Source organism: Miscanthus floridulus, chromosome 1, assembly GCF_019320115.1.
Source record: "Miscanthus floridulus cultivar M001 chromosome 1, ASM1932011v1, whole genome shotgun sequence".
NCBI lineage: Eukaryota > Viridiplantae > Streptophyta > Magnoliopsida > Poales > Poaceae > Miscanthus > Miscanthus floridulus.
Window position 1 is genome coordinate 50,637,963 of NC_089580.1, and position 26,756 is coordinate 50,664,718.

Here is a 26,756-nt window from a genome sequence, read left to right on the forward strand (position 1 = left end):
TAAATTCTATTTTTCTGATCATATGGCATTGGGTATGTGCTGTGATAACCATGCATGCATTGCATTCTGTAACCTAACTTGATCATACACTGAGGTAATGTATGACTGACATAATTAGGGGATAGCTGAGAAGGTTGCTAGGATTGATCTGGAGGGTGATGAGGTTGTCTAGGTCGGTGGAGATGGTCAGCAGGTGCAGGCTGGTGCTGAGCAGTGCCCTAGGGGTGCTATGCGCTGGACTAGTGCAATGTCTTTCTTTGTCTTGCGTCATATGTGCCAGCTGATTGAAAGTGGTGTTAGAACAGATAAGGGCTTAAAGGAGGTGCACCTGAACCAAGTTGCCAAGTATTTGCAGGAGTTTACTGGCAATGAGGTGACTGATACTCAAGTGTATAACCACCTGAGAAAGTGAAGGCAGAGATAGAAGAGGGTGTCCAAGCTGAGGGAACTCAGTGGTGCGGGATGCCTCGATCTTTCTTACCTTCTTATTATGTTAAATAGCTCTTTCTTTCTTCTTATCCTTTAGTTATATTGCTAACTGATCATACACATTAAAAATAGGCACACCCTAAGGATATTGAGTTTTTTAACAAGCAAAGCACATAGAGAACTACAAGGAGATGATGACCATTTTTGGGAATGATTTGGCCACCGGCAAGTATGCTATGGGTTCCAATGAGGCTCTAGGTAGCCCATCAGACTTTGCAGATAGCTCGGTGAAGACTGAACCACATGATGATGAGAAGGCAACCAAGTCCATGGATGCTGCTGCCAAGGTCTTTGGTGAAGCATGCAAGGATGCAAAGGATGTCACTAGTGGTTCTGGTCCTTCCAACAAGAGGAAAAGGTCTGTCCTCACTAAGGAGGACCATGTGGTTATGGCCGGCATGACTGAGGCAGTGAGGGATGTTGCTTCTATTATCCGTGAGACTAAGGTTGAGGTGCTGAACCCTAATCTGTATGGTGCAGTGATGTACATGTTGGGGTTCACTGAGGAGGCTCTGATCTGTGCTTTCTCCCATCTGGTTGACAACAAGGCTAAGGGTGATGCTTTTGTCAACATGACTGACTCTCACTGTGTCCTTTGGCTCAGGACATGGCTTGCCAAGCATTACTACATGTAGATGTATCTACATGCTTGCTGACTGATCTGTCTTTTGTGGAGTGAAGCTACCAACCTGTTGCTTCCTCCTCCTTTTGTGCAGTGATCTCTTTTGTGCAGGACAGAGCTGACTGGAGCTTGCAACACTATGCTCCATTTCTTTTGGTTTGAGACAGCATGCTGGTCTCTTTAGCTAGTTACCTCATGGCTGGGTGGTATGTTTAGGTTATAGGTCTGAGAGTGGCAAGTACCGTGGTTGTGGGTTAGGTGCCAGTAGCACATGCATTAGCTCTGTGATGATGTATTTGATCAGTCAGTTACATTGCCTATGATGTCATGGACACTTGATCATGGTTGCAGTTATGGCCATGGATTTATTTCATGATAATTCATCCATTGCTTTCTGTTGATTTCTATCTTCACTTGGTTGTGATATCCTGTTATTCATACTTGCTATATTTGAGCACAACTCTTTTGCCTATTATGAAGTTCTTTTGCATTCATACATGATCTGAGCACAACTCTATTGCCTTTATGATGACCTGATTCATTTGTGCATGATCTGAGCACTACTCCATTGCCTATTATAAGGTCCTCTTTGATTCTTGCATGATCGGAGCACAACTCCATTTATTTCTTCTTTTCTTGCTAATTGTTTCTATTTCAATATACTCACAATGTATTGCTGAATTTTACATCACCTAGGATTGACATTATGATTTGGTATGTTGTGTACCGTGGACACCAAACTAGAGTATTCTCCTCCTGGAGAGATTGCCATGCAAGTGTCAATGGCTTCAAGACAGCCTATTACAGAGGATACAAGACTGAAGAAGAGGCTTTGGCTGTCTATCACAACCAAAAGGGTGCTCAAGGCCCTGTTGATCAAGTCCCTATTAACTGCAAGGACATAAAAAAATTGGACAAAACAATCTTCTCGACCAAAGATACCATTATCATGGTTCAGTTCATTAGTATTATCTTAGTTTTATTGTACAAGTTAATCTAATCATTAGTTGTAATATTCAACCCGTAAGGCTTTTGTATGAGGAGATATGGTATGAATGGTTGGGTTGGACTGTGGCTATGGTAACCTCACCGAATTCAATCTTGAGGTATTCAAATTCTAGTAAATACAGCCAACCAAACAACTACATGTTTGTTTCTGCTTGTCGGTTCCTAGCTTGTACATGTAACTAAACATGTGCTCTGCTCGTCCTGTCTGTATTTATCCGATTAACCAAACAATAACCACCTGCATAGATCTGTCCCAGCCCAGCCTGGATACTAGATGCTAGCCAGGCTACCCACAAAGTGAACCAAACGCGCCCTAAGCCGGTGCGCCGTATAAAATCCTAACCAATCGCCACCCCCAACGCAAATCCCACCACCCTTTCCCCCTTCCACCCCTCATCGCGATCTCTCCGGCCCGCCATCGCCATGGAGATGTTCTACTACCTCGTGTTCGGCGCGCTCGCCGCCATGGTGGCGGCGCTGGAGCTCGGCAAGTCCGGCAAGGACCGAGTCGCCACCTCCCCTGCCTTCAACTCCTTCAAGAACAACTACATCCTCGTCTACTCCCTCATGATGTGTACGCCTCCCTCCTGACTCCTTGTTCCTCCCTCGAATCCCCGTCGCGTCGCGGCACTGCGTCCTCCAGATCTGGACTGGGGGGCGCAATGCCAGTGGTGCTTGGTGGTCTCTCTGACGTTCTTGCGCTCCGGCGGATGGATGGTGCAGCTGGGGACTGGCTGCAGGGGCCCTACGTGTACTACCTCTACAGCCAGTACGGCTTCGACAAGGGCGACATCGGCCGCCTCTTCATCGCCGGCTTCGGTTCCTCCATGCTCTTCGGCACCATCGTCGGATCCCTCGCGGATAAGCAGTGCGTGCGCCCCCCACCCCCCCCCCCCCCCCCCCCCCCCCCCCCCCCCGCGCGCCTTGGCTGAATCCAGTCGATTTCGTTCTGTTTTGGTGGGTATGGCGACGAGGCTGATGGATTTTGGGTGGTCAGGGGGCGGAAGAGGGCGTGCGTCACCTACTGCATCACCTACATCCTCAGCTGCTTCACCAAGCACTCCCCCCAGTACAAAATTCTTATGATTGGCCGCGTCCTTGGAGGCATTGCCACTTCGCTGCTCTTCTCAGCGTTTGAGTCGTGGCTCGTCGCAGAGCACAACAAGGTAGCTGCCCAGATCCCTCTCTCCACAGTGATGCTGATACCTCGGAGATGACATGCTTTAACTCTAATCATAATCAGCTCTTCTAAACAGCTACTATTAATTACATTTTGGACTTGTTTTGCTTTTTGTTTTGTCTACATTTGTTGCCAGTTGTCGGTATATAGGTTGACTGAAGATAACAAAAGATAAAATACTTGGGAGGTTTGACTTCTTGAGTGTCAGTACGCTATGTATAAAATGACTTTTCAGGTATAGAAAATTGAACTTACCTGAATTAAAGTACAATTATGGTAATAATTTTTTTGGAGGATGGTTGCATTGCAGAACACAGTGCATCAGGATCACTAAGTTGCAGTCTTCTTGTCACTTGCCAGCAGTCCATTTATTTTCTCTTTTGTTTGATTTGAAGCCCTTGTCAGCAGATCTGGACTATCTGGTGTTCCCATGCTTGATCAGAACAAGCCAGCAATTAAAACTATGGCCCAGTCCAATTAAAATTTTCAGGATGATAGACGCCCCTGCTGATAATTAATACCTTTCTGTATCATGAGAAGTCCATTGCCTGCATATCAATGCGATGCACTGTTCTTTTTGTCTATATCAATGTTGCTCTTTTTCGGCCTGTTCGTTTGGTCGTAAACGATCGTAAATTTCCAGCTAGAACAGTATTTTTCTCTCACACCAAACCAGCCAGCAGTAATAATCCACGATCGTTTGCGATCGTTTCAGCCCCAGCCGAACAGGGTGTTTATTTTTCTAATGATAAGTCATTGATGGCATTGTTTTCTCAATTTTTACAGTGCATTCCCTTTTGTTCTTGCTGACAATGGGCAAATTTGCACTGTTATTGTACAGAAAGGATTTGACCCACAATGGTTGTCGATAACATTCTCCAAGGCTATATTTCTTGGCAATGGTCTAGTGGCCATTGTTGCTGGGCTATTTGCAAATTTTCTTGCTGATAACATGGGTTTTGGTCCTGTGGCTCCATTTGATGCCGCCGCTTGCTTCCTAGCAATAGGAATGGCAATTATCTTATCATCATGGGGTGAGAACTACGGAGATTCATCTGACAGCAAGGACTTGATAACCCAGTTCAAGGGTGCAGCTAAAGCCATTGCTTCAGGTAGATTTTACCTGTCTTAGCTTAGGAAATGGCTTGATAAATTTAGTGAGTTTTAAAATTGATATGGAAAGGAACTCTCTTGAAATTTCAGACGAAAAGATTGCATTGCTTGGAGCCATACAGTCATTGTTTGAGGGATCAATGTATACTTTCGTTTTCCTGTGGACTCCTGCTCTGAGCCCAAAGGATGAGGAAATTCCTCACGGCTTCATATTTGCTACTTTCATGCTTTCCTCGATGCTGGGTAGCTCAATTGCTTCTCGTTTGTTAGCTCGGAAGCTGAAGGTTGAAGGTTATATGCAAATCGTGTTTTCAGTATCAGCCTTTACTCTTTGCCTCCCCGTTGTCACTAATGTAAGTCTGTTGATCACATCGTGCAGTCTCTCTCTCTCACCCCCCCCCCCCCCCCCCCCCCCCCCCCCTCTCCCTCTCTGACGCTAACATTGCCTGTTTATGTTTTACAGTTCCTAGTACCTCCCTCTGGGGAGAAAGGCGGTAGCATTTCATTAGGAGGCTGCTTACAGCTTCTTGGTTTCTGTACCTTTGAGTCATGTGTTGGTATATTTTGGCCATCAATCATGAAGATGAGATCTCAATATATTCCCGAGGAAGCGAGAAGCACAATCATGAATTTCTTCCGTATACCACTCAACCTGTTTGTTTGCATGGTATTATACAATGTAAGCAACAAAAAAAAAAACTTGAGAGAAACTCCTATTTCCAGATTCATGTTTTTTTAATAAAAAATTACTAACAATGAAGGAACTCAAGGAATCCATAAACCTGTTCAGCTGAAACATGTGGATAAATAGAAGTTCCTCTAAAATTTAGTCTATATATTAGGATGTCTTGTCTCAATTGTTATTATTATTTTTTTACAAATGTTGTCGTGCAGGTGGATGCATTCCCAATAACTGTCATGTTTGGCATGTGCTCCATTTTCCTTTTCATGGCAGCAATCTTGCAGAGGCGCTTAATGGTTGTTTCTGATCTTCACAGATCGACAAGTATGTTCACATTGCTCTATGCTAATATCGTAAAGCCCATATTTTTCACCTTCGAATCAGATCTAGATCTTCTTGGTTTCTAACTATGACAATTTTCCTGCAGAAGCAGTGGAGATGGCTGCAGAAGATGAGCCTCTGAACCCTTAGAAAACACCTGGACCATAGAAGTCAATAGGAAGTCAAAATGGCCCCAATCTTTGATTTATTCCCATGGGGTTGCTGAATAATATCGATATCCAAAGGTTGTAACAGCTGCAACTGAATGCAGTTTAGTGTGTCATAGGATTGGTGCTAGTGCAGTTTCCAGTTTTGTCATGATATAGAGAACATGATGTAGCAAGTCCTGACTGTTGTGCCACACAGGGCAGAGTAGAGCTCGGCATAGCCTCCCCACGTTTTCCCCATCTTTTCGGGCCTGTTCGCTTGGAGGAATTCTGGAGGAATTTGGATGGTTTGGAGGAATGTGTGAGAGAAAAATACTGTTCTGGATGAAAAAAGAAGCGGATCAAGCCGGGTTTAAGGGCACGTGAAGGATTGATATTTGTATTCAAATGCCAGAAGTATCATATGGAAGCCTGCATCGTCCATTTTGGATGCAAACGCTGAGTAAAGTGAAAAAAAAGACTGATTGGCGACTGACTCCTGTTGTCTAACGGATCATCTCAATCTTTTCTAACTGATCATCTCATCAACAATCTAGAAGTAAAACGTCTTCCCTCTGTGGTTTTGTTGTAGTGCTCTTGTGCTGTTTTATGCTTCTATTATGTAGTGACACCTCACAATGGAATGGAGGTGTCGGTTGATAACGGGACACCTCACAATGGAATTGAGGTGTCGGTTGATAACGGTATTTTGCATTTAGAGAAATATTTGAAGCTGCTGTCATTAGGCCACCAATCTGTAATTATTATGAAGGGCTTTGTTGCGATAAAAAATTGCTGGTCCTACTGCCCAATCTGTAGTTTCTGTCGTTGCGAATTTTTTTTGCCTTTACAATCTGTAATTTCTATAAACGCATCATTGCGAACTTAAACCTTTCCAATCTGTAATTTCTATGAATTATGAAGGCTTGGTTGGGAATTTTTTAATTTCACCATGGTATGAAATGAGGATAATGGTGCAGACGTTCAACCTGCCTCAATTCGAACAAGTCACAACAGAAAACCAGATGTCATCTCGTCGGTGTTTTGGATCACTGGTTAGTAAATTTGTATCTGCACGTCTAGCCTAGATGGTGTGCTCGGAGGACACAAGGATTTATACTGGTTCGGACGAAATGACTCTACGTCCAGTTTGCTGCTGCTCGTGTTACCGGCACTAATTTGTAGTAGGGGTTACAAACGAACGAGAGAGGGAGAATGTCTCAAGTCTCTGGTGAAAGGATCGAACGGAGTTGAGTCTTGTTAAGCTCGTTCAACCGTGTGCTCCTCTCATGGGGCGTCATGCTTTCCCTTATATAGGTGAAGGGGAAGACGCAGGTTACAGGGAAAGAGAAAGAGAGGAAAGGGGAAAAGCGAGGGAGAAGAAGGCCTCCAGGGCCGTCGCGTCCTTCTTTTTCTTCATGCGGGTCCCACCGACGCTGTAGATGGTGACGGGGATGGCTCCACGTCAGGTTCATGTTCACCACTGATGCCACGACCCGACGTCATCAGCCGGTCATGGCGTCCCATCCCGTCCCGACGGATGGCGTGGTGAACCGACGTACATGTCAGTGGCCGTACGGGGATTAGGTAGCACAGCGACCACACACCCGTCGCTGTTGGCGATGCGAACCCCCGAGCGTGGTCTGACGTGGCCATGGGTCACTTCGAGACGTGCCCGCTTCCCTCCCGATATCAGAAGTTTGACCCCAGGGTCATACCCTTAGACCCGTAGTGGTTGGAAGTGGTATAGGTCCCCGTCGGGCGAGATGGAGTCCACGCCCTTAGGGTCGGGTGGGACGGAGCTCGTGCCCTTAGGGTCGGACGAGACGGTTCCCGTACCCTCAGGGTCGGGCAACACGGGGCCTATGCCTGAGGGGTCAGGCGAGACGGAGCCCGTGCCCTCAGGGTTGGGCGAGACGGAGCCCATGCCCTTAGGGTCAGGCGAGACTGCTCCAGTACCCTCAGGGTCGGGCGACACGGGGCCCGTGCCCGAGGGGTCTGGCAAGGCTAAAACCGTCCCTTCGGGGTCAGTTGAGACTAAAATACGTCCTCGATTATCTAGGTGAGTTTGTCGTTCGCGGTCCTCAGATCCCTTCGTTGGGTTTCCCTAATACTGATACCCGACAATAGCCCCCGAGCCTACGGAGTAGTAGGAAACTCCTTCGTAGGATTTTTTCAGATGGAGGGACTTCGAGGGCTTCGATCTTCTACTGCCCGTGAGACGCCATGGTGGGTTGCGATTTCCTTCTATCGCGATCAGACTCCTTGGGAACATGTAGCTACGGAATTCGGGGGGCCAAAAAAGATTTCTCTTGATTTCGATCCCTCCTTAGGATCCGATCGATCCGCCATCGTCATGCGACCGCGTATTCAGTCTCCTTACGAGTCCAACTTCCCTCAAGGCCCCACGTATAGTAGGGGTCTGGTCATTTTTTGATTGTTCTCCCTCAAGCATTTTTTGATAAAAACGGAGGGGCTGAGCCGTACGATGTTTTCCTCGATGGACGAATCATGATGCTCGGTGAGATGTTAACGGGCTAGTCCGAGTGGGGCCTCGGCTTCCCGTTCGCGGGGGTCTAGCATGTGTCAGCTGGTGACCGACTCTAGATTCTTGACGACCAATCCATATAGTTCTTGGGTCCGTTTGACCAGTCCCAAGAGCTCGCTGCCTTTCTTCGAGGAATCAACCAAGACTCGAAGGTGGGCCAGGATGCCTACGACCCTCATGCGCCTAGGTACTGGCTGCTAGCAGGCCCATCCCTTTCCACCACTCACTCTAAAGGTGTCCCGGAGCGGTTGTGAACCCATCGATGGGCCAACCTTCGAACTCCTAGGCCTGAATGGGCCCTGTGAGCGTTTTCAGCTCCGTATCTCTCCTTACCTATGGTGGTTCTTGGCCCATCGAATGGGGCGAACCATCATCCGGCGTGTCCTTCGAGGGAGTGGCCAGAGGTGGCTTGCACACATTGCTTGGAGAGGTGATGTGACGAGGCACGGCGGGCGCGTTCGAGGGAGCGGCCAGAGGTGGCGTGCGCATGTTTCTTAGAGAGGCGATGTGACGCGGTGCACTGAGCGTGTAGATCTAGGCAGACGGTTCGCCTCTCGCTCCACCTTCCATTATAAATAGCGGCCTTTCCCTTCACCTTTTGACACGCCTAATCGTAGCCTCGCCTTCTCCGCTTCTCCACCGCCGGTGTTTGGATCTATTGCCTTCTCTCTTCCTCCACCAGCGTAGCTCTCATTCTTCTGCCCTTGCCTCCCATGGAGATGTGGTAACGCTCCAACATCACCCACGCATGCATGGAGGGCCTCATCAAGCGCGGTCTTCTCTATGGGAGGACCGATGCGGCGGAGTAGATCGTGACCGGTCATGAGGATGCACTGGGGCCGCCTGATGGTTATGTCGTGTCCTTCGTGCCCTTCCACTATCGTGGACTCGTGATTCCTCCCCATCCGTTCTTCCGGGGATTGCTGCACCGCTACCAGATTGAACTACAACATTTGAACCCCAACGAGATCTAGTACATCATGGCCTTCATCACGCTGTGTGAGGGATACCTAGGGATCGAACCCCACTTCAAACTATGGAGGTACTTCTTCTCTGTCTCCCTGCTTAAGAAGAGGGATAGAGCTAGGGACCTGCCAGTGTCGATGGGTTGCATGGGCATCCACCTCCGGGGGCAGCAGTCCGCCGCGCATATGCCCTGTCAGCTATCGAGGTCCAACAAGGTGTGGCATACGAAGTGGTTCTACATGCATAATACCGTCGTCGCCCCCTTGCCGGACTTCACTGGATGCCTCATCGAAGAGGTGCCGCTGGTGTGGTTGTGGGGACCTCCTGAGAAGGAAAAGAAGAGGATGCGCGATATCCTTGACACCATCATGTTCCTAAAGAACCACAGCCTCCATGGGGCCTGTGTCATCAGGGCATATCACACGAGGAGGGTGGCGTCGCTGATGGCATGCGCCCTCCCACTGTACGAGATGATGCCTGGCACGTAGCTTAATGGGATGATGCTCACCCAAGGGCCACTCCATGAGAGTGAGGTTGTGTAGCGCATTAGGGAGGCGACAAAGGAGTCCAATGCCATGTTCCTGATCCTAGGACATCCCGTGATGCGGCCGGATGTGAGCTTTGTTGAGTTGCTGGCGGGGTTGGGCTTTCAGGCCTCCACCGCATCGTTGCTAGAGCATGCAACTGTGAGGGCAGTGAACCGCGCCGCAGATGAAAAGAGGAAGAAGGAGAATGACAGCAAGAAGGTGAGACGGTGGCAAAGCAGCGGGCGAGGCTGAACTGAGGAAAGTGGCGGTAGGGTTCAGAGGAGGAGGAAGAAGAAGAAGAAGAAGAAGGCGATAGTTTCGGGTCGCCCATCCAATGGGATGAGCTGGGCGGCGGGGACGGTTTTGGGTCGTCCGTCCAATGGGATGAGCTAGGTGGTAGGGATGAGGATCCATCTCTGCCGCAGGCGGGGCCTTTCTCGTGGCATGCCCTAGGGTAGGAGGGGAAGGATGCACCCCCGGAGCTGGCAGAATCAAGCCACCCTGCTTCGTTTGGGCCTCCCACGGTGCCCCCAGAGTCGGTGGGAACCAGCCGCTCCGCTCGATCCGAACCCTCCGAATAGAGGGAGGGCTCAAAGTGGCAACGCGCCGATGAGGAGCAGCCAGGGTCGGGTAGGCTAGCCCCAAAGCGTCATCGTCCGATGGCGTCGAGGTGAGTCAAGAGTTTTTTGTCCTTTTGTTCTACCGAATTTTTGCCGTAAACTGACTATCATGTCCTTTGTAGCGTCAGAGGATGTGGGACTCTCCTGAGGCTTACGCCAAAGAAGAGCCTCGCCCTCTAGCAGACGCGCCAGGAGCCGGTTGGTGCCTCTTTGGAGGTGAGCAAGAGTGGTGCTGGGGCGTCCACAGGAGAGCAGACGGAGGAGGGCATGTCCGAGGCACTCGTGGCGGGCGTGGCGTAGCCGGATGTGGCCACGACGTCACAAGTAAAACCGACATAGCCAGAGTCATCATCCGTGCGGGTGGCCGCCTCCCCGGTGAGGTAGACCGAAGAGGGCACACTCGAGGCATCCTTAGCTGATGTGGTGATGGGGAAGGCTTTTGCATCCATGTCACCCACCCCCTCTACCACTGGAGGGTTCGCTCCAGAGGAGTTGTTGCCACAAGAGGGGTCGGCGTCGCTTGGGATCGGCGCGGAGCCATCCTTGTCTCCGGTCTAGGTGGGCGGCGACTAGCGCACATGGGGAGGATCCTAGATCTGGTGGGTAGAATGATGGGACCCAGGGGCGACATTTTTTGCCCTCGATGATGCCACGGAGGAGAGGGAATTGGGGAGCATCCACATGGAGGTTGGGACCGTGGCTTGCTCGTTGCACGACATCGTCACCCCGGTTGGCTAGGTATGACATGACCGTGTTTTCAACCCTCATTTTCTCTTTTCGCGCCTCTAAGTCATGTCCTCTCCGCAGTCCCTTATGGTCCACAGCCGAGAGAAGTCCCAATTCCTTCATCACAAGGACGTTTGGGACCGCCTTGCCGAAGAGACGCAGCGGAGTTAGGGGCTAACCACATAGCTCACTGCCACTCGTTAGGAGGTGGCTGAGTTTGCCCCCGCTCCCCGGGAGCTAGCCGACCTCTGAGTCCGAGAGAAGGAGGCTCACGATGATGCACATGAGGCCAGGGAGAAGCTCATGGACCTGATCGAGAGGGCACGCATGGACGCCGTGGAGGCCGAGTGGCTATGGAAGGAGCGGGATGATTTGCTCTGGGCCATAGAGGGGATCCGCATGGAGTGTGATTTGGCTCGCCAGGAGCGCGCCAACGCCTAGTAGTGGATCAACCTCCTCGAGGGTGAGCTTGAGGGGGAGAGGGACCTGAAGGGTGCGGCCGAGGGTGTGTCCACCAGGCTCGCCACGAAGGCCGATTAGCACCACGGAGGTGACCCAGCAGCGCGATGAGGTGCGTAGGCTTCGAGCAGACGTGGATGGTAAGCCTTTGGTTTCTCTTATTGTCTTTCTCCCTGGAATCCATGGTAGGCCTTTTGACACGATCGGTATGTGACTTGGACAGGTCTCGACGATAAGCTTAGGGTGGAGGTGATGAAGAGCCGCGGCCTAGAGAAGGAGCTCGACGAGGTGAAGGCCTCCCTCCTATAGGAGAGCGACGAGCATGATACCCTGTGCGTCACTGTCCAAATGATCTTTGATGACCTCGAACTAGCCCCGGAGCAGGAGATGAGCTCGTTCACAGTTCGTGCCATCCGGATTACGAATTAAGCACGTGAAATCGCATGGGACATGCTTCACTTCGGCGTTCACTGATCATTTGCGATTGTCCGTTCTCATTACGAGAACATCGATTTGGCGATGATGAGCCAGGGCTTTGTGCCCGGTTACTCCGGGGCAAAGCTAGAGGATATCGAGAAGGAGGTGGCCCCTCTGGCATAAGACTTATTTGCCAAAATAGAGGATGAGATCATCCCCCTGAAGAATTAGTTAGTTAGATAGGCCAGGTGGCGAACTTGTAATAAGTGGATATGTTCTTGACTTTTATTATGGCTGAACAGACTTTTGGTTCTTCTCCCTTTTTTATGGAAAAAAGGTTCATGCGTTCCGATCCTTTCCGTTGTTAAGGCTGTAAAGCTCGAGGTGCGGATGAAAAACTCTAATCATGCTGATGAGCAAAAACGCCGTAGCCGCTGGGGCATAGGTTTCTTGCAGTCCGACCAGTTTTACTCGGTGTTTGTTTCCGCAACCCTTGCTTCTAGATCTTAACGTAAGAGAGGGTTGGGTGCAGAGAATGTTTTTAGGTAGACATACTCTTATTAGCCTCTGAGTGAGGCTCGACCCCTTGCCGTTGCTGGGGTCAGGTATCACTAAAGATCGAGGACACGATAGCAAAATCGATAAGAGAAAGTGTTTTTCATTTCAAAAACGTCATTCTTAATTTTCATAAGTACGCACATAGATTAGGGGTAAAAGCGACGTAGCTGCTTGATGTTCTAGGCGTTGACAAAGACTTTGCCGTCGATGGTCTTGAGCTTGTAGGTGCTGGGCCGAAGCACCTCCACGACGACATACGGTCCCTCCCACGACAAAGAGAGCTTGTAGTGGTTCTTGTTGCTCTAGATGAGGCGGAGCACTAGGTCCCCGACGTTAAGGCCCGACCCCGCACCCAACGGCTGTGATGCCGGCGCAATGGCTGCTGGTACTTGGCCGAGCAGAGGAGGGCAATGTCACGCGCTTCAATGAGCTGATCCATGGCGTCCTCGAGGGATGCCTCGACTCCCTGCTCGTTGTATGGCCTAACCCTTGGCACTCCATTATCGAGGTCGGTCGGGAGGACAACCTCGGAACCGTAGTCCATGAAGAAGGGTATGTAGCTGGTGGCCTGGCTAGGGGTCATCCTCAGGCTCTAGTGCATCGTGGGAAGCTCAGCAACCCATCGCCCCCCAAACTTGTTCAACCGGTTGAAGATCCTAGGCTTGAGGCCTTATTGGACCATGCCGTTCGTGTGGGGGTGCGCCACGGTAGCCCAATCAACGTAGATGTGGTATTCATCGCAAAATTGGAGGAACTTTTTCTTGGTGAACTGTGTGCTGTTGTCCATGATGATGGAGTTCAGGACTCCAAAGTGGTGGATGATGTCAAGGAAGAACAACATGGCTTGGTTGAACTTGATCACAGAGATCGGCCAAGCCTCTATCCACTTTGTAAACTTGTCTACGGCGACAAGAAAGTACGTATAGCCCTCAGGCGCTCTCTTGAGAGGTCCGGCCATATCGAGCCCCTAGACCACGAACGACCACGTGATGGGGATCATTTAGAGTGGTTAGGCCGACAGGTGGGTCTGTCGAGCGTAGTATTGACACCCTTCGCAGGCGTGCACAATCTATTTAGCATCAGCTAGTAGAAGCCCTGTCAGAACGCATTTCTGACCAGGGTCCTAGGTGTGGCATGGTGCCCGTAGACCCCACCATGGATATCTCTTAGCAACTACTTCCCTTGTTCGATGGGGATGCAGTGCTACAAGATCCTGGTGTGGCTTCGCTTGTAGTGCTCCCTCTCAATAACAACGAAGGACTTGGCACGACGCGTGAGCCGCCAAGCCTCTGTTTTGTCCATCGGTAGCACCTCATAGAGGAGGTAGTCGAGGTAAGGCGTCCTCTAGTCAGCTAGAGGGTCGGGCTCTGCTGCTGGATCTTCGTCAAGCTCTATGACTTTAGGGTCGGAAGGAGCCGATGGTTGGATAGCCCCTAAGCCCAGGGCAGGCGGCCCGTCACCTGTCTGTTCTGGCTCCTCGTAGTGGACTGAGGGCTTGTACTGATCACTGGCGAAGATGCCCGTTGGAACTGGCTCTCAACCGGATGCAATTTTCGCTAGCATGTTGGTCGCCTCGTTGAGATGTCTTGGGATGTGGTTGAGTTTGAGGCCATCAAAGTTGTCCTCTAGCTGGCGGACTTCTTGGCAATATGCAACCATCTTGGTGCGGCGGTAGCTTGACTTCTTCATGACTTGGTCGATGACCAGCTGGGAGTCGCCCCGGACGTTAAGCCATCGGATGCCCAACTCATCGACGATGCGTTGGCCGTTGATGAGTGCCTCATACTCGTCCACATTGTTGGAGGCAGGGAAAATGGATGCAAACCATGTACCTCATGCGTACCCCAAGGGGTGAAACAAAGACTAGCTCCACTCCATTGGCTTTCTTCATCAGTGATCCGTCGAAGTACACTGTCTAGTACTCTTGATCGACGGTTGCTGGTGGCATTTGGATCTCGATCAATTCTGCAACAAAATTGGCTAGCACTTGAGACTTGATGGTCACCCGAGGGGCATACAAAATGCCCTGACCCATCAGCTCAAGTGCCCACTTCATGATTCTTCCTATGTCATCCCAGTTTTGGACGACCTCACCGAGAGAGAAGGACCTTACGACCGTCACCGGGTGCGACTCGAAGTAGTGACACAACTTCCTCTTGGCGATCAGGATGGCACACAAAAGCTTCTGGATTTGGGGGTAGTGAGTCTTGAAATTAGACAAGACTTTGCTAATGAAGTATACGGGACGCTGCACCTTGAGGGTGTGTCCCTCTTCTTCCTGTTCTACCACCAGGGCGGCGCTAACCACTTGCATGGTGTCCGCAATATAGAGCAGAAGTGGTTCCCCGTTGGTCGGGGGGACTAGGATCAGGGCCTTCGTCAGGAGCTTCTTAACCTTGTCAAGTGCCTCCTAGGCCTCGGGCGTCCACTCAAAATGGTCAGTTTTCTTCAGAAGCCGATAGAGGGGGAGACCTCATTCGCCGAGGCGCGAGATAAAGCGGCTGAGCACGGCGAGGCACCCTGTAAGTCGCTGTACCCCTTTATTATCTGGACTAGGCCCATCCTCGTGATGGCCGAGATCTTCTCTAGGTTGGCTTCAATGTCGCGTTCGGAGACGATAAAACCCAGCAGCATGCCCCTCGAGACCCCAAAAACACATTTTTCGGGGTTGAGTTTGATGCCGTTTGCACGAAGGTCTACTCTAGGTCGGCTATGAGCTGGTCAACCTATTTAGACTTGACCATGTTGTCATCCACGTAGGCCTCAATGGTTTGCCCGATGAGGTCTTCGAAACACTTGAGCATAGAACGTTGATATGTAGCCCCCACGTTTTTCAGACCGAATGACATTGTGACGTAGCAGAATGACCCGAACGTGGTGATGAAAGACATCGCACGCTGTCGGACTCTTTCATCATGATTTAATTGTACTCGGAGTACTCATCAAGGAAGCAAAGGGTTTCACATCCTGAGGTCGAGTCGACTATTTGGTCTATGCGCGTCAAAGTAAATGGATCCTTTGGACATGCATTGTTGAGACCCGTGTAATCAACACACATTCTCCATTTTTTACTCTTTTTTCTTACAAGAATGGGATTGGCTAATTACTCGGAGTGGTACACTTCCTTGATAAATCTAGCGCCAAAAGCTTCACAATCTCCTCACCGATGGTCCTGCGCTTCTCCTCGTCGAAGCGACGTAGGCGCTGCTTCACTGGCTTGGAGCCTAGCCTAGTCTTCAAGGCGTGCTCAACGACTTTCCTCGAAATGCCTGGCATGTCTGAGGGTCTCCACGCAAAGATGTCTCTGTTGGCGCGGAGAAAGTCGATGAGCGCGCTTTCATATATTGAGAAAAGTGGGGTGCCGATGCGCACCACTTTGCCCTCGGGGCAGTTGGATCTATGTGGACCTCCTTGGTGTCCTCCACGGGCTCGAAAGACCCGACCGACCGCTTGGGGTTGGGAGCTTCTTCAACGATCTCCTCCCGGATGGTCGTGAGCTCTCTGGAGGCGACAATCGCCGCGGCGTGTTCGCAGCACTCGACCTCGCACTCGGAGGCGCGCTAGAAGGAGGTGCCGATGGTGATGACCCCGCGCGGACCCGACATCTTCAACTTTAGATAGATGTAGTTGGAACGGCTATGAACTTCGCGTAGCATGGACGTCCCAGGATGGCGTGGTAGGTCCCGTGGAACCCGACCACCTCGAAGGTGTTTGGACACCAGAAAACCCGCCTCAAGCGGCTTCTCGTGTGGGAAAAAGTGCGGGTGTGCCAGTGTACTAAGGTACACAAAATAAAAAGATGGGAACATGTATTTTATTAATCATCACGAGTTAACAAATACAAGATCCTAATGATGCATGCGCTACATGGCCTGCTAGCGGTGATCTGACATGGGCGATCATGGTCTTCATGGGCTGACATGGGCGATCGTGGTCTTCATGGGCCCTGGGGCCTCAAAAGGCTCCCAGTTAATTACCCCCGTGAGCTAGCTCACGGAGTACCTCCGATTCTGCTGCTGTGGTCGTCGTCTTCGATCTTCGCTTCACTTCTCCATGCATGATGTTGGTGTAGATGTGGGTGGCGTCGGCGTGTCCATGGCCTCGTCGGTCCATGAGCCGGTACATGGCTAGAACATCAGCCATGCCCACCTGCGTCCTACGCCTCGTCGGTGTCGAACGGCACATGGTGTTGTAGTGTTAGTAGCACTTGCATGGTTGGTGTAGCTCGAACTGCTTCGGATATCCTTGGCAACGTCGTCGTGGTATGTTGTGGAACTTGATTATCTGGAGTTGTTGATGAAGACTTGTACGTCGCCTTGCTCGTGTTCTCGGCACACGTAGATGGTATGTGCATGCATGGCCTGTACGCGCACGTATATGCATGTACATCTATGCTTCGCATGCCTCTTGTAGTAGTAGTTGCATCCTGGTGTAGTACTTGTATCTTCAGGTTCTTGTCCTGGCGGCCGCGTTCGGATCTCAGCCTCCAGCTCCACGCCGCGGGCATGTCTGTCCCCAACAAGCCGAAGCCCGCCGGCGATGCTCCGCCTCCTCATGACGCGATGGTTCTCGCAGTCCGGCTCCGATTGGATCATCCGGCTGCCGCGTCATCCACTTCTCGGCCAGCCGTGACGTCGGCCGATGTGCATGAAGAGCAAAGTGACTAAATGCTGAGGTAGAGGAGAGAGAAGATAAAAGAGAGAAGAAGCGGGCTGTAAACTTACAGTCTGTTTGGATACAAGAAAAAAAAAGTCTGTGAGATTGGGCATGCGGCCTTCTAGATGAAGACGCCTGATCGCCGCGCCGATGGGCTCCCTCGCGGCCGGACGTCGGCATTGGCGGATTGCGAATACGCGCTTGCGGTAGGAGGGCCCAGCGGTGCTAGTTGCTTTGTGGATGGAAAGTGCGATTGGCCTCTCCCAGGGTCCTGAGGCTCCTTTATATAGGTAGGCAATTAGGGTAGCAGCTGGCCTGTTGGGCCACACGCACGCGCCGCCGGGGTTCATTAGCAGAGCGAGATATCCGGCGCTGCCAGCTTACGTACTTATCTCCACGTGATAATTATCATTCGTGATCAAGTTTCTAGAAGGTCAGTTGAGGTGTTTGCTGGCTGCGTGGACGTGTACGTGGCGATTGAATTCCATCCAAACACCGGGATCAACTAGCATTTCTCCTATGCAGCCCATGACATGCGGCCCAGCAAGATGGAGTGCTATTGAATAATCTGAAGGAACAAGATATATACGCACATATATCTGACTCAACGATTTGCAGCCGATAGGGAGCATCACGGTGAATAAGCTCCGCGCCAGAACGTAGGGAATGCATGATTCGGGCATGGCCCTTCGAGCAGCTTCTTGAAGTGTTCGGGTACCCTCGGCGGGCTTCCGACCCCCTTTGCGGTCGGCAGCGGCCATGAGCGAGACCTCACGTCGCTGCTTGTTCTTCTTCTTGTTGGGGCAGTTGGAGGCACCTTCGTCGGTGTCCTCGTCCCACTTCGCTTTGCCCTTGGGACGATAAAAAATCGCTCCGACCGCCTCCTCGTCCAAGGTGTGGCTGGTGGCGATGTCGAGGAGCTCCTTGGTGGTTTGGGGACCCTTACGTCCCAGCTCATGTACTAGGGACTCGCAGGTGGTCCCGGACAGGAAGGCTCCTATAACGTCGGCGTCGGCGACGTCGGGCAGCTCGTTGCACTGCCGGGAGAAGCACCGGATGTACTCACGTAGAGTTTCTTCGAACTTCTATCGGCAGTTTTTGAGATCCCATGGGTTTTCAGGACGCGTGTAGGTGCCCTAGTAATTTCCCATGAAAATCTCCTTTAGGTCCGCCCAACTTTGAATCTGGTTGGACGGAAGGTGCTCCAGCCATGTTCGCGCCGAATCGGCCAGGAACAATGGGAGGTTGCGGATAATAAAACTATCACTATCCACTCCATCGGCTTGGCAAGTAAGCCGGTAATCCTCGAGTCATAGTCCGGGGTTAGTTTCCCTGGAGTATTTCTGGATGTTGGTCGGCGGTCGGTATCGTGGTGGGAAGGCGGCGTTGAGGATGTGTCAGCCGAAGGCCTGAGGTCCCGACAGGTCAGGGCTCGGGCTCCGGTCCTCGCCGCTGTCATAGCATCCGTCGCAACGAGGGTGATAGCCGCAGCCGGCTTCCTCTCTCTCGTCGCTTCATCCACGTCTACGGGCATCCAAGGTGTTTTGTGCGTCATGGTGGAGATCGAGACGCTCATGCACCAAGGCCGTAGCGCGTGCCCCGCCACCATGCGGCGCCTGGTGGACAGACACGTCCTTGACATGTTGTCCCAAGGGCGCACGCTGACTGGCGTCGAGCTCACGTCGCTGAGACAGCGAGCTCTCCGTCTGCTACACCGCCGCGTGCTCGAGCAGCGTATGATCTCGCAATGGGCCCGACGATCCTCGGGTGTCATAGGCTCTTCGAGCCCTCGGAGCAAGGCCGCCGCGATAATGATGTTCTGGCTTGTTCAGGCGAAGTGTGGGAGGGCTCCATCGTCTTTGATGATCCTCTGGTTCATGTCGCGGGCCATGGCGCGCTCATGCCCACTGTCTTCGTGGCGCTAGATATCTTTCTCAAGCTCCGTGCGCTCCTGCTCTAGCTGGAGTCGTGCATCCTCGAGTTCCTGGTGCCACGCCCTTAGCTGTTTCCGCCTGCATGTGAGGAAGGGCCCGTATCTTTCTTGACCTCATCGTCGAGGTCGTTTGGTGGAGTAGCCCCTCCCTCATGGACGCTTTCGACACGTCCCTTGGGGGTACCTGCCATAAACCATTCTCGCGAGGGGTGATGGCTTCCCTTGCTGGAGTCGGAGTCGGAGAGTGACTCTGAATCTCCCACGAGAAGGTCGTGGAAAAATTCTGCGACGTAGTTTGTCATACCCACGAATTCGTCATCCGTGGGGGACGGGCGCAGGCGCTGTGCCATGAGGTGACTAATGGTCCTCGCGGCATTGCGCAGACCGAACGGGAACGCTGTTGGAGCGCGCTAGATGAGGTATTCCAGGGAGAGTGGTTCCCTTACGGCAAGCTACGTCATGACGTTGGCGAACAAGAAGGTGAGGCAGCACAGGTCCTCTCGGGATGATCGGGGTCCCAGAAAGGCGTCGAGTTGGCGCTCTAGCCTCCCATAATCGAAGCCGGGGAGCTGGTTGCTTCCGGGGGCACGGTCCTCCGCCGCGTGCTGCTGCAGCTCCTCAAGCGCCTCGACGATCGCGTCGAGGCCAACGGAGTGGAGAGGCTGGATGTTGGCGGGGGCATGCGCCAACTCTCTCTCCGTTGTGACGATGAAATATAGGTTTCCGAAGCGCACGTGCTCGCCCGGGACCCAGCTGACGCCATGACTAGCCATCCGAGGCCTAATGTGGACGTCGAGATGCACAAAAAGCCTCTATCTAGCGCTAACTGTCGGTGTTTTGGATCACCAGCTAGTAAATTTGTATCTGCGCGTCCTGGCCCGGATGGTGTGCTCAGAGGACACAAAGATTTATACTGGTTCGGATTGAATGTCCCTACGTTCAGTCTGCTGCTGCTCGTGTTACCGGCACTAGTTTGTAGTAGGGGTTACAAACGCGCGAGAGAGGGAGAAGGTCCTAAGTCTCTGGTGAAAGGATCGAAAGGAGTTGTCTTGTTGAGTTCGTTCAACCGTGTGCTCCTCCTCTCATGGGACGTCCTGCTTTTCCTTTTATATGTGAAGGGAAAGGCACATGTTATAGGGAGAGACAGAGAGGAAAGGGGAAAAGCGAGGGAGAAGAAGGCCTTTAGGGCCGTCGCGTCCTTCTTTTTCTTCATGCGGGTCCCACTGACGCCGTAGATGGTGACGGGGATGGCTCCACGTCGGGCTCTTGTTCACCACTGGTGCCATGCCCTGATGTCATCAGCCGATCGTGGCATCCCATCCCGTCCCCGCGGATGGCCTGGTGAACCGACGTGCCTGTCATCGGCCGTACTGGGATTAGGTGTTACAGCGACAACGCACCCGTCACTGTTGGCGATGCGAACCCCCGGGTGTGGCCTGACGTGGCCACGGGTCACGTCGAGACGTGTCCGCTTCCCTCTCGGTATCAAAAGTTTGACCCCGGGGTCGTACCCTTAGACCTGTAGTGGTTGGAAGCGGTATGGGTCCCCGTCAGGCGAGATGACTCCCGTACCCTCGGGGTCGGGCGAGACGGAGCCCGTGCCCTCAGGGTCGGGCGAGACGGAGCCCGTGCCCTCAGGGTCGGGCGACATGGGGCCCGTGCTCGAGGGGTCGAGCGAGACGGAGCCCATGCCCTCAGAGTCGGTCACGACGACTCCCGTACCCTCGAGGTCGGGCGACACGGGCCCATGCCCGATGGGTCTGGAGAGACGGAAACCGTCCCTTCGTGGTCGGTTGATACTGAAATACATCCTCGATTATCTAGGTGAGTTTGTCATCCGTGATCCTCAGATCCCTTCGTCAGGTATCCTTAATACTGATCCCCGACACATCTCTCATCTTAGAGATATTTGATTGCTAATCTCACGTCACCACAACACAGAAAGAGAAAACGGATCAACATAAATAAAGATATAAATAAAGCACAAAGCAGACCTAAACATCTCCAGACAAGATCATACTAGTTGCTCAACAACGCCACCAATGCACGTATTAATAATACATTATAAGCACGATGTTGCATTGCAATGCAGCTCAAAATTTCCCATTCAGCTGGTTTACGTGACTAACAAAGCACGGATTATCATTCAGAAAAGGTATCCTGAATAGCACTAGACCATTTCATTGTTCGCTCATGCGAACAATTGCTACCACAAATGCACGATCATATGACATTGACGTATCTCTTGGCTAGCTGCTTGCCCCTCATGGCCGCTGCGGCGAGGATCCCGCCGAGGGCGCCTGTGACGGCGGCGGATCGCGGCCCGTTAGTGGCGCGGAAGAGCGCGCCCGTGCCGAGCCCAGCAGCGACGCTGTTGATCTAGTCGTCGCGGTCACGGGCCGCGACCATGGCGCTCTCGATCCCGGTACATGAGGCCGATGACGCCAAGCGTGTTCCCGACACGGCGGCCGGAGCTGCCGCAGGCGTTGAGCACGCGGTTGCCGCAGATCTTGGCGATCTCCCCGGGCTCGGTGCCCCTGGCAGCGTCGCGGAGGCCCAGCGCGGCGCCGCCGACGGCGCCCGAGAGGTACCCGACGCCCTTGTAGAAAGTGAGATTCTCACCCCACGAGCGCCGCTGCGCCAGGGCCTCCTCCTAGAAGAGGAACTCCGGCGAGGTGGGGAGGTCGTAGAGCGTCCGGTAGCTGTAGGGCATGTTGAGGTCCTGGTACGGGTTGTAGAGCCGGCGTCCGGCGTCCGGCGTCAGAGGCGTCGGTGCGGTCGTTTGATCCCGAAGGGAACATCCGAGGGTCGGCCATGGCGGGCGGCGGTGGTGGAGCTGCTAGGGTTTGTAGTGGTGTCGGCGGCGGGAGGCAGGGGCCGGGGAAGTGGGGAAGGGAAGGCAATGGAGCGTTTTGGTAGCCGCCTTTTGCGAAGAGACCCCTCGATGTCTTATTGGCAGAGTCTGGACACTCCAGACGCCCCAGCCGAGTTTTTTCCCCGTTCTATGCAGATGTTTTGAATGATTACTGGATTTTCTTTCTTGTGATCAAAGCTAGGATGTGTTGTATATGAACATAGACGTCAGATAACATATATACCGCTGATCCTAAGCAAAATGAAGGTAAAGGAACCAAAGTTTTTAAACATCTTGCTTTTTACGCACAACAGGGATTTACGCCAATGTAAATAAAAGTTTCATCTGAATTTAGGCACAACAGACATAAGTATTTCTAATGACATGCCTTAGAACCGTGTTTCGTGAGCATTCTTGATCGTCTTGATCGGATATTTAGAAATCTTTTTCATTATCATATACATCTAGCCATTCCTCAACTTTTGTTTATATAATAATACGTTAATAACTACTCCATTCGGATATGCTGCCTCGCAATTAGCAACTCGGAGCAAATGAAAATCAGCAGAACCGGGCGATAGTGGTGGGACAATTGCAGTTAGCACTTAGCACGCCGCCGCCGCCACGCGACCGTAAGAGCGCAAGCCAACGACTCCTGTTTACTCGCCGCACAAGTGTGGTTTGTTGAAGAAAATCACGGGAAGATATCGATATGGCATCTTCATCCACCCTGCATGATGGCCAGAGGCAGTTCCCTTGCTGAACCGGTCAAGTCAGATTCTGTTTTTATTTTATTTTATTTTATTTTTATTATTTTATTTTATTTTTTGCAACGGAATTCAGTCTTGTTCACGAAGATTTTGGATCCTCGTGTCCTCGTGGGTCGTGAGTCGTGACTTCGTGAGAAGCTACACCGGCTAATTCGTTACAGCGGCTTTCGAAGAATCTTTGGGGGAGTTGGTGCTTTTAACCAACACCAACAGGTATGGGTAACCTCAAGCCGGCCGGGTTGCCTTCATCGCCGGTCAAGGTGAACACCAACCAAACCGGATCGTGCACCGGTACACGCGCATCTGTACATCACCACCCACGAGCCCATCGTGTCGTGTCAACTGCCCCCGGCTCCCCAGTCGCTGCGCCCGCGCTCCAGGAAAAGGACCCCGTCAAAATCACCCAAAAATCACGCGCGCACATGCCGCTATGCTCCGCGTCCGCGTGATCCTGATCCCCCCTCGAGACCGAGGACCTTCTGATTCGCATCGAACTGCCTGGCACGGGCCACGGGCTGACGGCCATGCCCGCGCGGCCGCGCATCGCTGCATCCGCCGCGCATGTTGACTTGGGCGGGCGGCCGGGCGCTGCCTTTCCGGCCCCATTCTTTGCTGAAGTGGGCGGGCAAGCAGCGCCGTGAAAGAGAAGAGACCGAGCGCACAGTGCAGACAGGTTAGGGGTCAATCAGGTGTGTCGTTAGCTAAGCTAGCCTCTCCTCGGCGCCTCAGCCAGGCCCGGGCATGGCGTGCGGCGGCAGGGGCGGCACGGGGTGGTCCTCGCTGCCGGCGGACCTGCTGCTCACAGTATTCGTGCTCCTCCCCTCCGACGTCGACCGCATCCGCTTCCGCGCCGTCTGCGCGGGCTGGGGCGCCGCCGCGGCCGCGTGGCGCCCGCGCCCCTGGCTCGTCGGATCCCGCACCGACCGCTCCGGCCGGTGCGCCGGCGCCATGTCGTCGTTCTGGCTCTCCCCCAGCGGCGGCCTCCTGCCCTTCGCCGCCAACGTGCCACCGGGGCTGGAGTACCTCTCCTCGTCCTCCCACGGCTACCTCGCGCTCTCGGACCCGAGGATTAGCCCCAAGGCCATCCTCCTCCTCAACCCCTTCACCGGCAGGCGCGTCCACCTCCCGCCCATCGGCTTCTTCAGCAACTGGCTCGACTTGACCACCGTCGTGCTGTCGGGCGACCCCGCCACGGCCGCCGAGTGGGCCGCGGTGGCCGTCGGGTTCCCGACCACCTGCCTCGCCTACTACAGCTCCGCCACCGGGGCGTGGGCGCGGCTCGACTTCCGCGTGCCCGGCTACGCCGGCGTCGAGCACTACGAGGGGCGGTTCTACGTGGCCTTCAAGTCCCTGATCTGCATCTGCGAGGTCGGCGGGGACGCCCCCGCGGTCATCCCGCTCGAGCACGTTGTCGACGCCCCGGACGACGACGACGACGACAAGCTCCCTGGCGGTGGGAGGCGCGCCGTCGACACGCACCTGGTGGAGTGCGGCGGCCAGCTGCTCCTCGTCTCGGTGCACGACAACGTCGTGTACAACTCGGACGACGACGTCGTCGACATGGCGGGCCTCGCCGTGGACGACGGGGGCAACAAGGGCGGGGACGCGCGTGCGGTGGAGGTGCACAGGGTGGAGTGGCTCGGGGATGGCGCGGTGCGGCTGGTGCGCGTGGTGGACATCGGCTGGAACAGTCTGTTCCTGGGGCGGAATCGCGCATTCGCGCTCTCCGGGGCGGACTTCCCCTGCTGCCGCGCCAACTGCATCTACCTCGTCGACCGGCAGGGCCACCCGGACGGGGTCGTCAGGGTGCTGGGCATGGACAGCCAGTGGGCGCGCCACGAGGAGACCATCTGCCCCGACGACGGATCCTCTTCGGCCGGGTGGGCTCGCCGTGGCTGGTTCTTCCCCAACTACTAGCCATGGTGGTCATCTTGTCTCTATGCTTTCTATAGTTAGTACTCCTACTTAGCAGTACAATTTTTGTTGGGGAATGGGGATTGATTACACAGTCACACAAACTAGTGAACTCCTGGTGCCTCCGTTCGTTAATCCTGAAGTATGTCTACTAAAAAATCGAACGGAGGTACTTTCTGACTGCCATGAGCCGATGATACGACTTGCTGGGGGGAGCCGGGGAGGGGAGGATGGGCAGCCAAGTTTTATCTCGCAAGGAGATGTTCAAGACGATATATCGACGTTAGGATCTGGCTAGAAATGGTCGCCTGTTCAGGCATGTGAAAGTTTGCACTTCCCATAATTTTTCTTTTCAACTCTTTATCTTGTATTTATGCAAAAGTCCCATCTTTGCTCTGATATAACTCACAGAATTGAATGCAACTGTTTCTCACCATCTAGCAGCAACACCGAGGGTGTGTTTAGTTGGGGAGGTGAAAATTTTTGGGTGTCGCATTGGATGTGTCGGAAGAATGTCAGGAGGGGTTTTTGAATATTAATAAAAAAACAAATTACAGAACCCATCAGGAAACTACAATACGAATCTAATAATACTAAGTAATCGGTCATTAGCACATGTGGGTTACTGTAGCACTTAAGGCTTTTTATGGACTAATTAGGCTTAAAAGATTCGTCTCGTGATTTTGCCAAGAACTGTGTAATTAGTTTTTTTTTCGTTTACATTTAGTACTCCATGTATGTGTCTAAACATACTCTTTTACTGTAGGAGGCAAAATTTTTTGGAAACTAAATACGCCCTGAAATGTGCAAATAGAGAAGCTGGTCTTGATAACAAAAAAATTGATTCAGAACAAAATCAATTCATGGGCCTATGTGTGGCCGCTGTTCTTTGCTTTTTCCTACAACTCTGTAGCTCCTAAGCGTTTGCTGGTACTTTTTGGTCTCCTCCACCGGCTGGTGTGAGTGTTTGGGACGGCTTTAAACTGTGCTGTAATTGACTCTGGGTCTTTTGGCTATAAAGTTGGAAGGCCGGGGCGTTTTTGCCCTCGAACTAAAAAAAAAATCGATTCAACCGACTAGTGACAATGGTGTACTTGATAACACTACTGGCCTTGTTTGCCAATAGAAACTGGCCAGGAAAAAACCGACTACTACCAATGTGGTAAAATAAATTTCCTTGTTGAGTTAGAGCCGGTTTTGATACAAATAGCTAGTTACTAATTGGGGCTAAAGATTAACCCAAATTAGCTGATATCGGCTAGCTAGTTGGCTAACAACTAGCTGAAAGTTTGGCTCAAAAAGTAGCCCACCTAGTAGCTCTTCTATTTAGATGCACTAGGGCTAATTTTAGCTATTGTTTAGTTAGCTAGCAATTAGCTCTCCTATTTAGTTAGCTGGCAATTCAGAGAGTCGATAAGGGCAACTCCAGCATCAAATCCGCAAATCGATCTTGGCGTGCCTGAGAGTTCAATGCATGTTTCAGTTTGATGGGACCCGTCCCTCATTATGGCAAGGATTCCTTAATACGGGATGGGGCCTGTAATGTAGGCTTCAGCAAACATTAAGCTATGCATATTTTCAGAAAACTCAAAACATCTTATAATTTTGAAACAAATAAATTGTTACTTTTTAGTTCTCAAGAGAGAGAGAATTAGAAATTTTGTTTCTTGGACACCGTCAACTTCATTAGAGACAAAGTGTGTTGTGAGATCGAGGAGGGTCAGATACTCAGATACGAACCACATAGCTCTGGCAAAGTCAAAATCAAAGAATAAGTGTTTATCTATTTCAGTTTTATGGCATGCCTTGTGTTTAATGTCTGTGTCGGTGGAGAAGGGAGAAGGTCCATCTCCAGTTGACAGCGCTTGTCGAAGCAAGGCGCATGATTTGTGGGAGAAGGCGACGAGCTCTTCAGATAGAAATGAGACAGTATTCTCCAATTGCAGAACGAATGCAACTCCCTTTTGGATTCGTAAAATGGATATGACATTCAGTGGGTTTGATGAAGCGTGGGACTTTTGGGTGACATATGGTGGTCTGATGGGTTTTGATGTTCGAAAGTGTCACACGAATACGAGTGATCTTGATGGATTAGTTTGTGCAAATCAAGGTTCTGGAGCTGAGAATAAAAGTTCAGTATTGTCAAGCGTAATTGAGCTCAAACAAGAACAGGCTGCATAGTTCACATGGGCATTACTTTGGACAGAGAAAAAGGGACACGAGATGCAAGAACAGGGATTATTCAAG

At 52.1% G+C, this 26,756-nt stretch overlaps 2 protein-coding genes and 1 pseudogene across 3 annotated transcripts; 2 read left to right on the plus strand and 1 right to left on the minus strand.

Moving 5' to 3' along the window:
- The first annotated feature begins 2,461 nt into the window (after positions 1-2,461).
- LOC136483428 (uncharacterized) lies at positions 2,462-6,315 on the plus strand. 2 transcript variants are annotated; one of them, XM_066480510.1, is made up of 8 exons: positions 2,462-2,693; positions 2,843-2,987; positions 3,117-3,285; positions 4,141-4,411; positions 4,503-4,765; positions 4,876-5,091; positions 5,307-5,418; positions 5,528-6,315. In XM_066480510.1, the coding sequence occupies exons 1-8, from the start codon at positions 2,543-2,545 to the stop codon at positions 5,563-5,565; spliced, it is 1,365 nt and encodes a 454-aa protein (XP_066336607.1). In that variant the 5' UTR covers positions 2,462-2,542; the 3' UTR covers positions 5,566-6,315. The 2 variants fall into 2 exon arrangements, with proteins under 2 accessions (XP_066336607.1, XP_066336600.1); XM_066480503.1 differs by having other exon boundaries at positions 2,463-2,693; positions 5,522-6,315.
- Positions 6,316-20,981: 14,666 nt separating this feature from the next.
- Positions 20,982-21,889, minus strand: LOC136483438 (mitochondrial import inner membrane translocase subunit TIM23-1-like; annotated as a pseudogene).
- A 1,176-nt stretch (positions 21,890-23,065) lies between these two features.
- LOC136483448 (uncharacterized) lies at positions 23,066-24,644 on the plus strand. Its single transcript, XM_066480530.1, has one exon. The coding sequence runs from the start codon at positions 23,337-23,339 to the stop codon at positions 24,510-24,512; it is 1,176 nt and encodes a 391-aa protein (XP_066336627.1). The 5' UTR covers positions 23,066-23,336; the 3' UTR covers positions 24,513-24,644.
- The last annotated feature ends 2,112 nt before the right edge of the window (positions 24,645-26,756 follow it).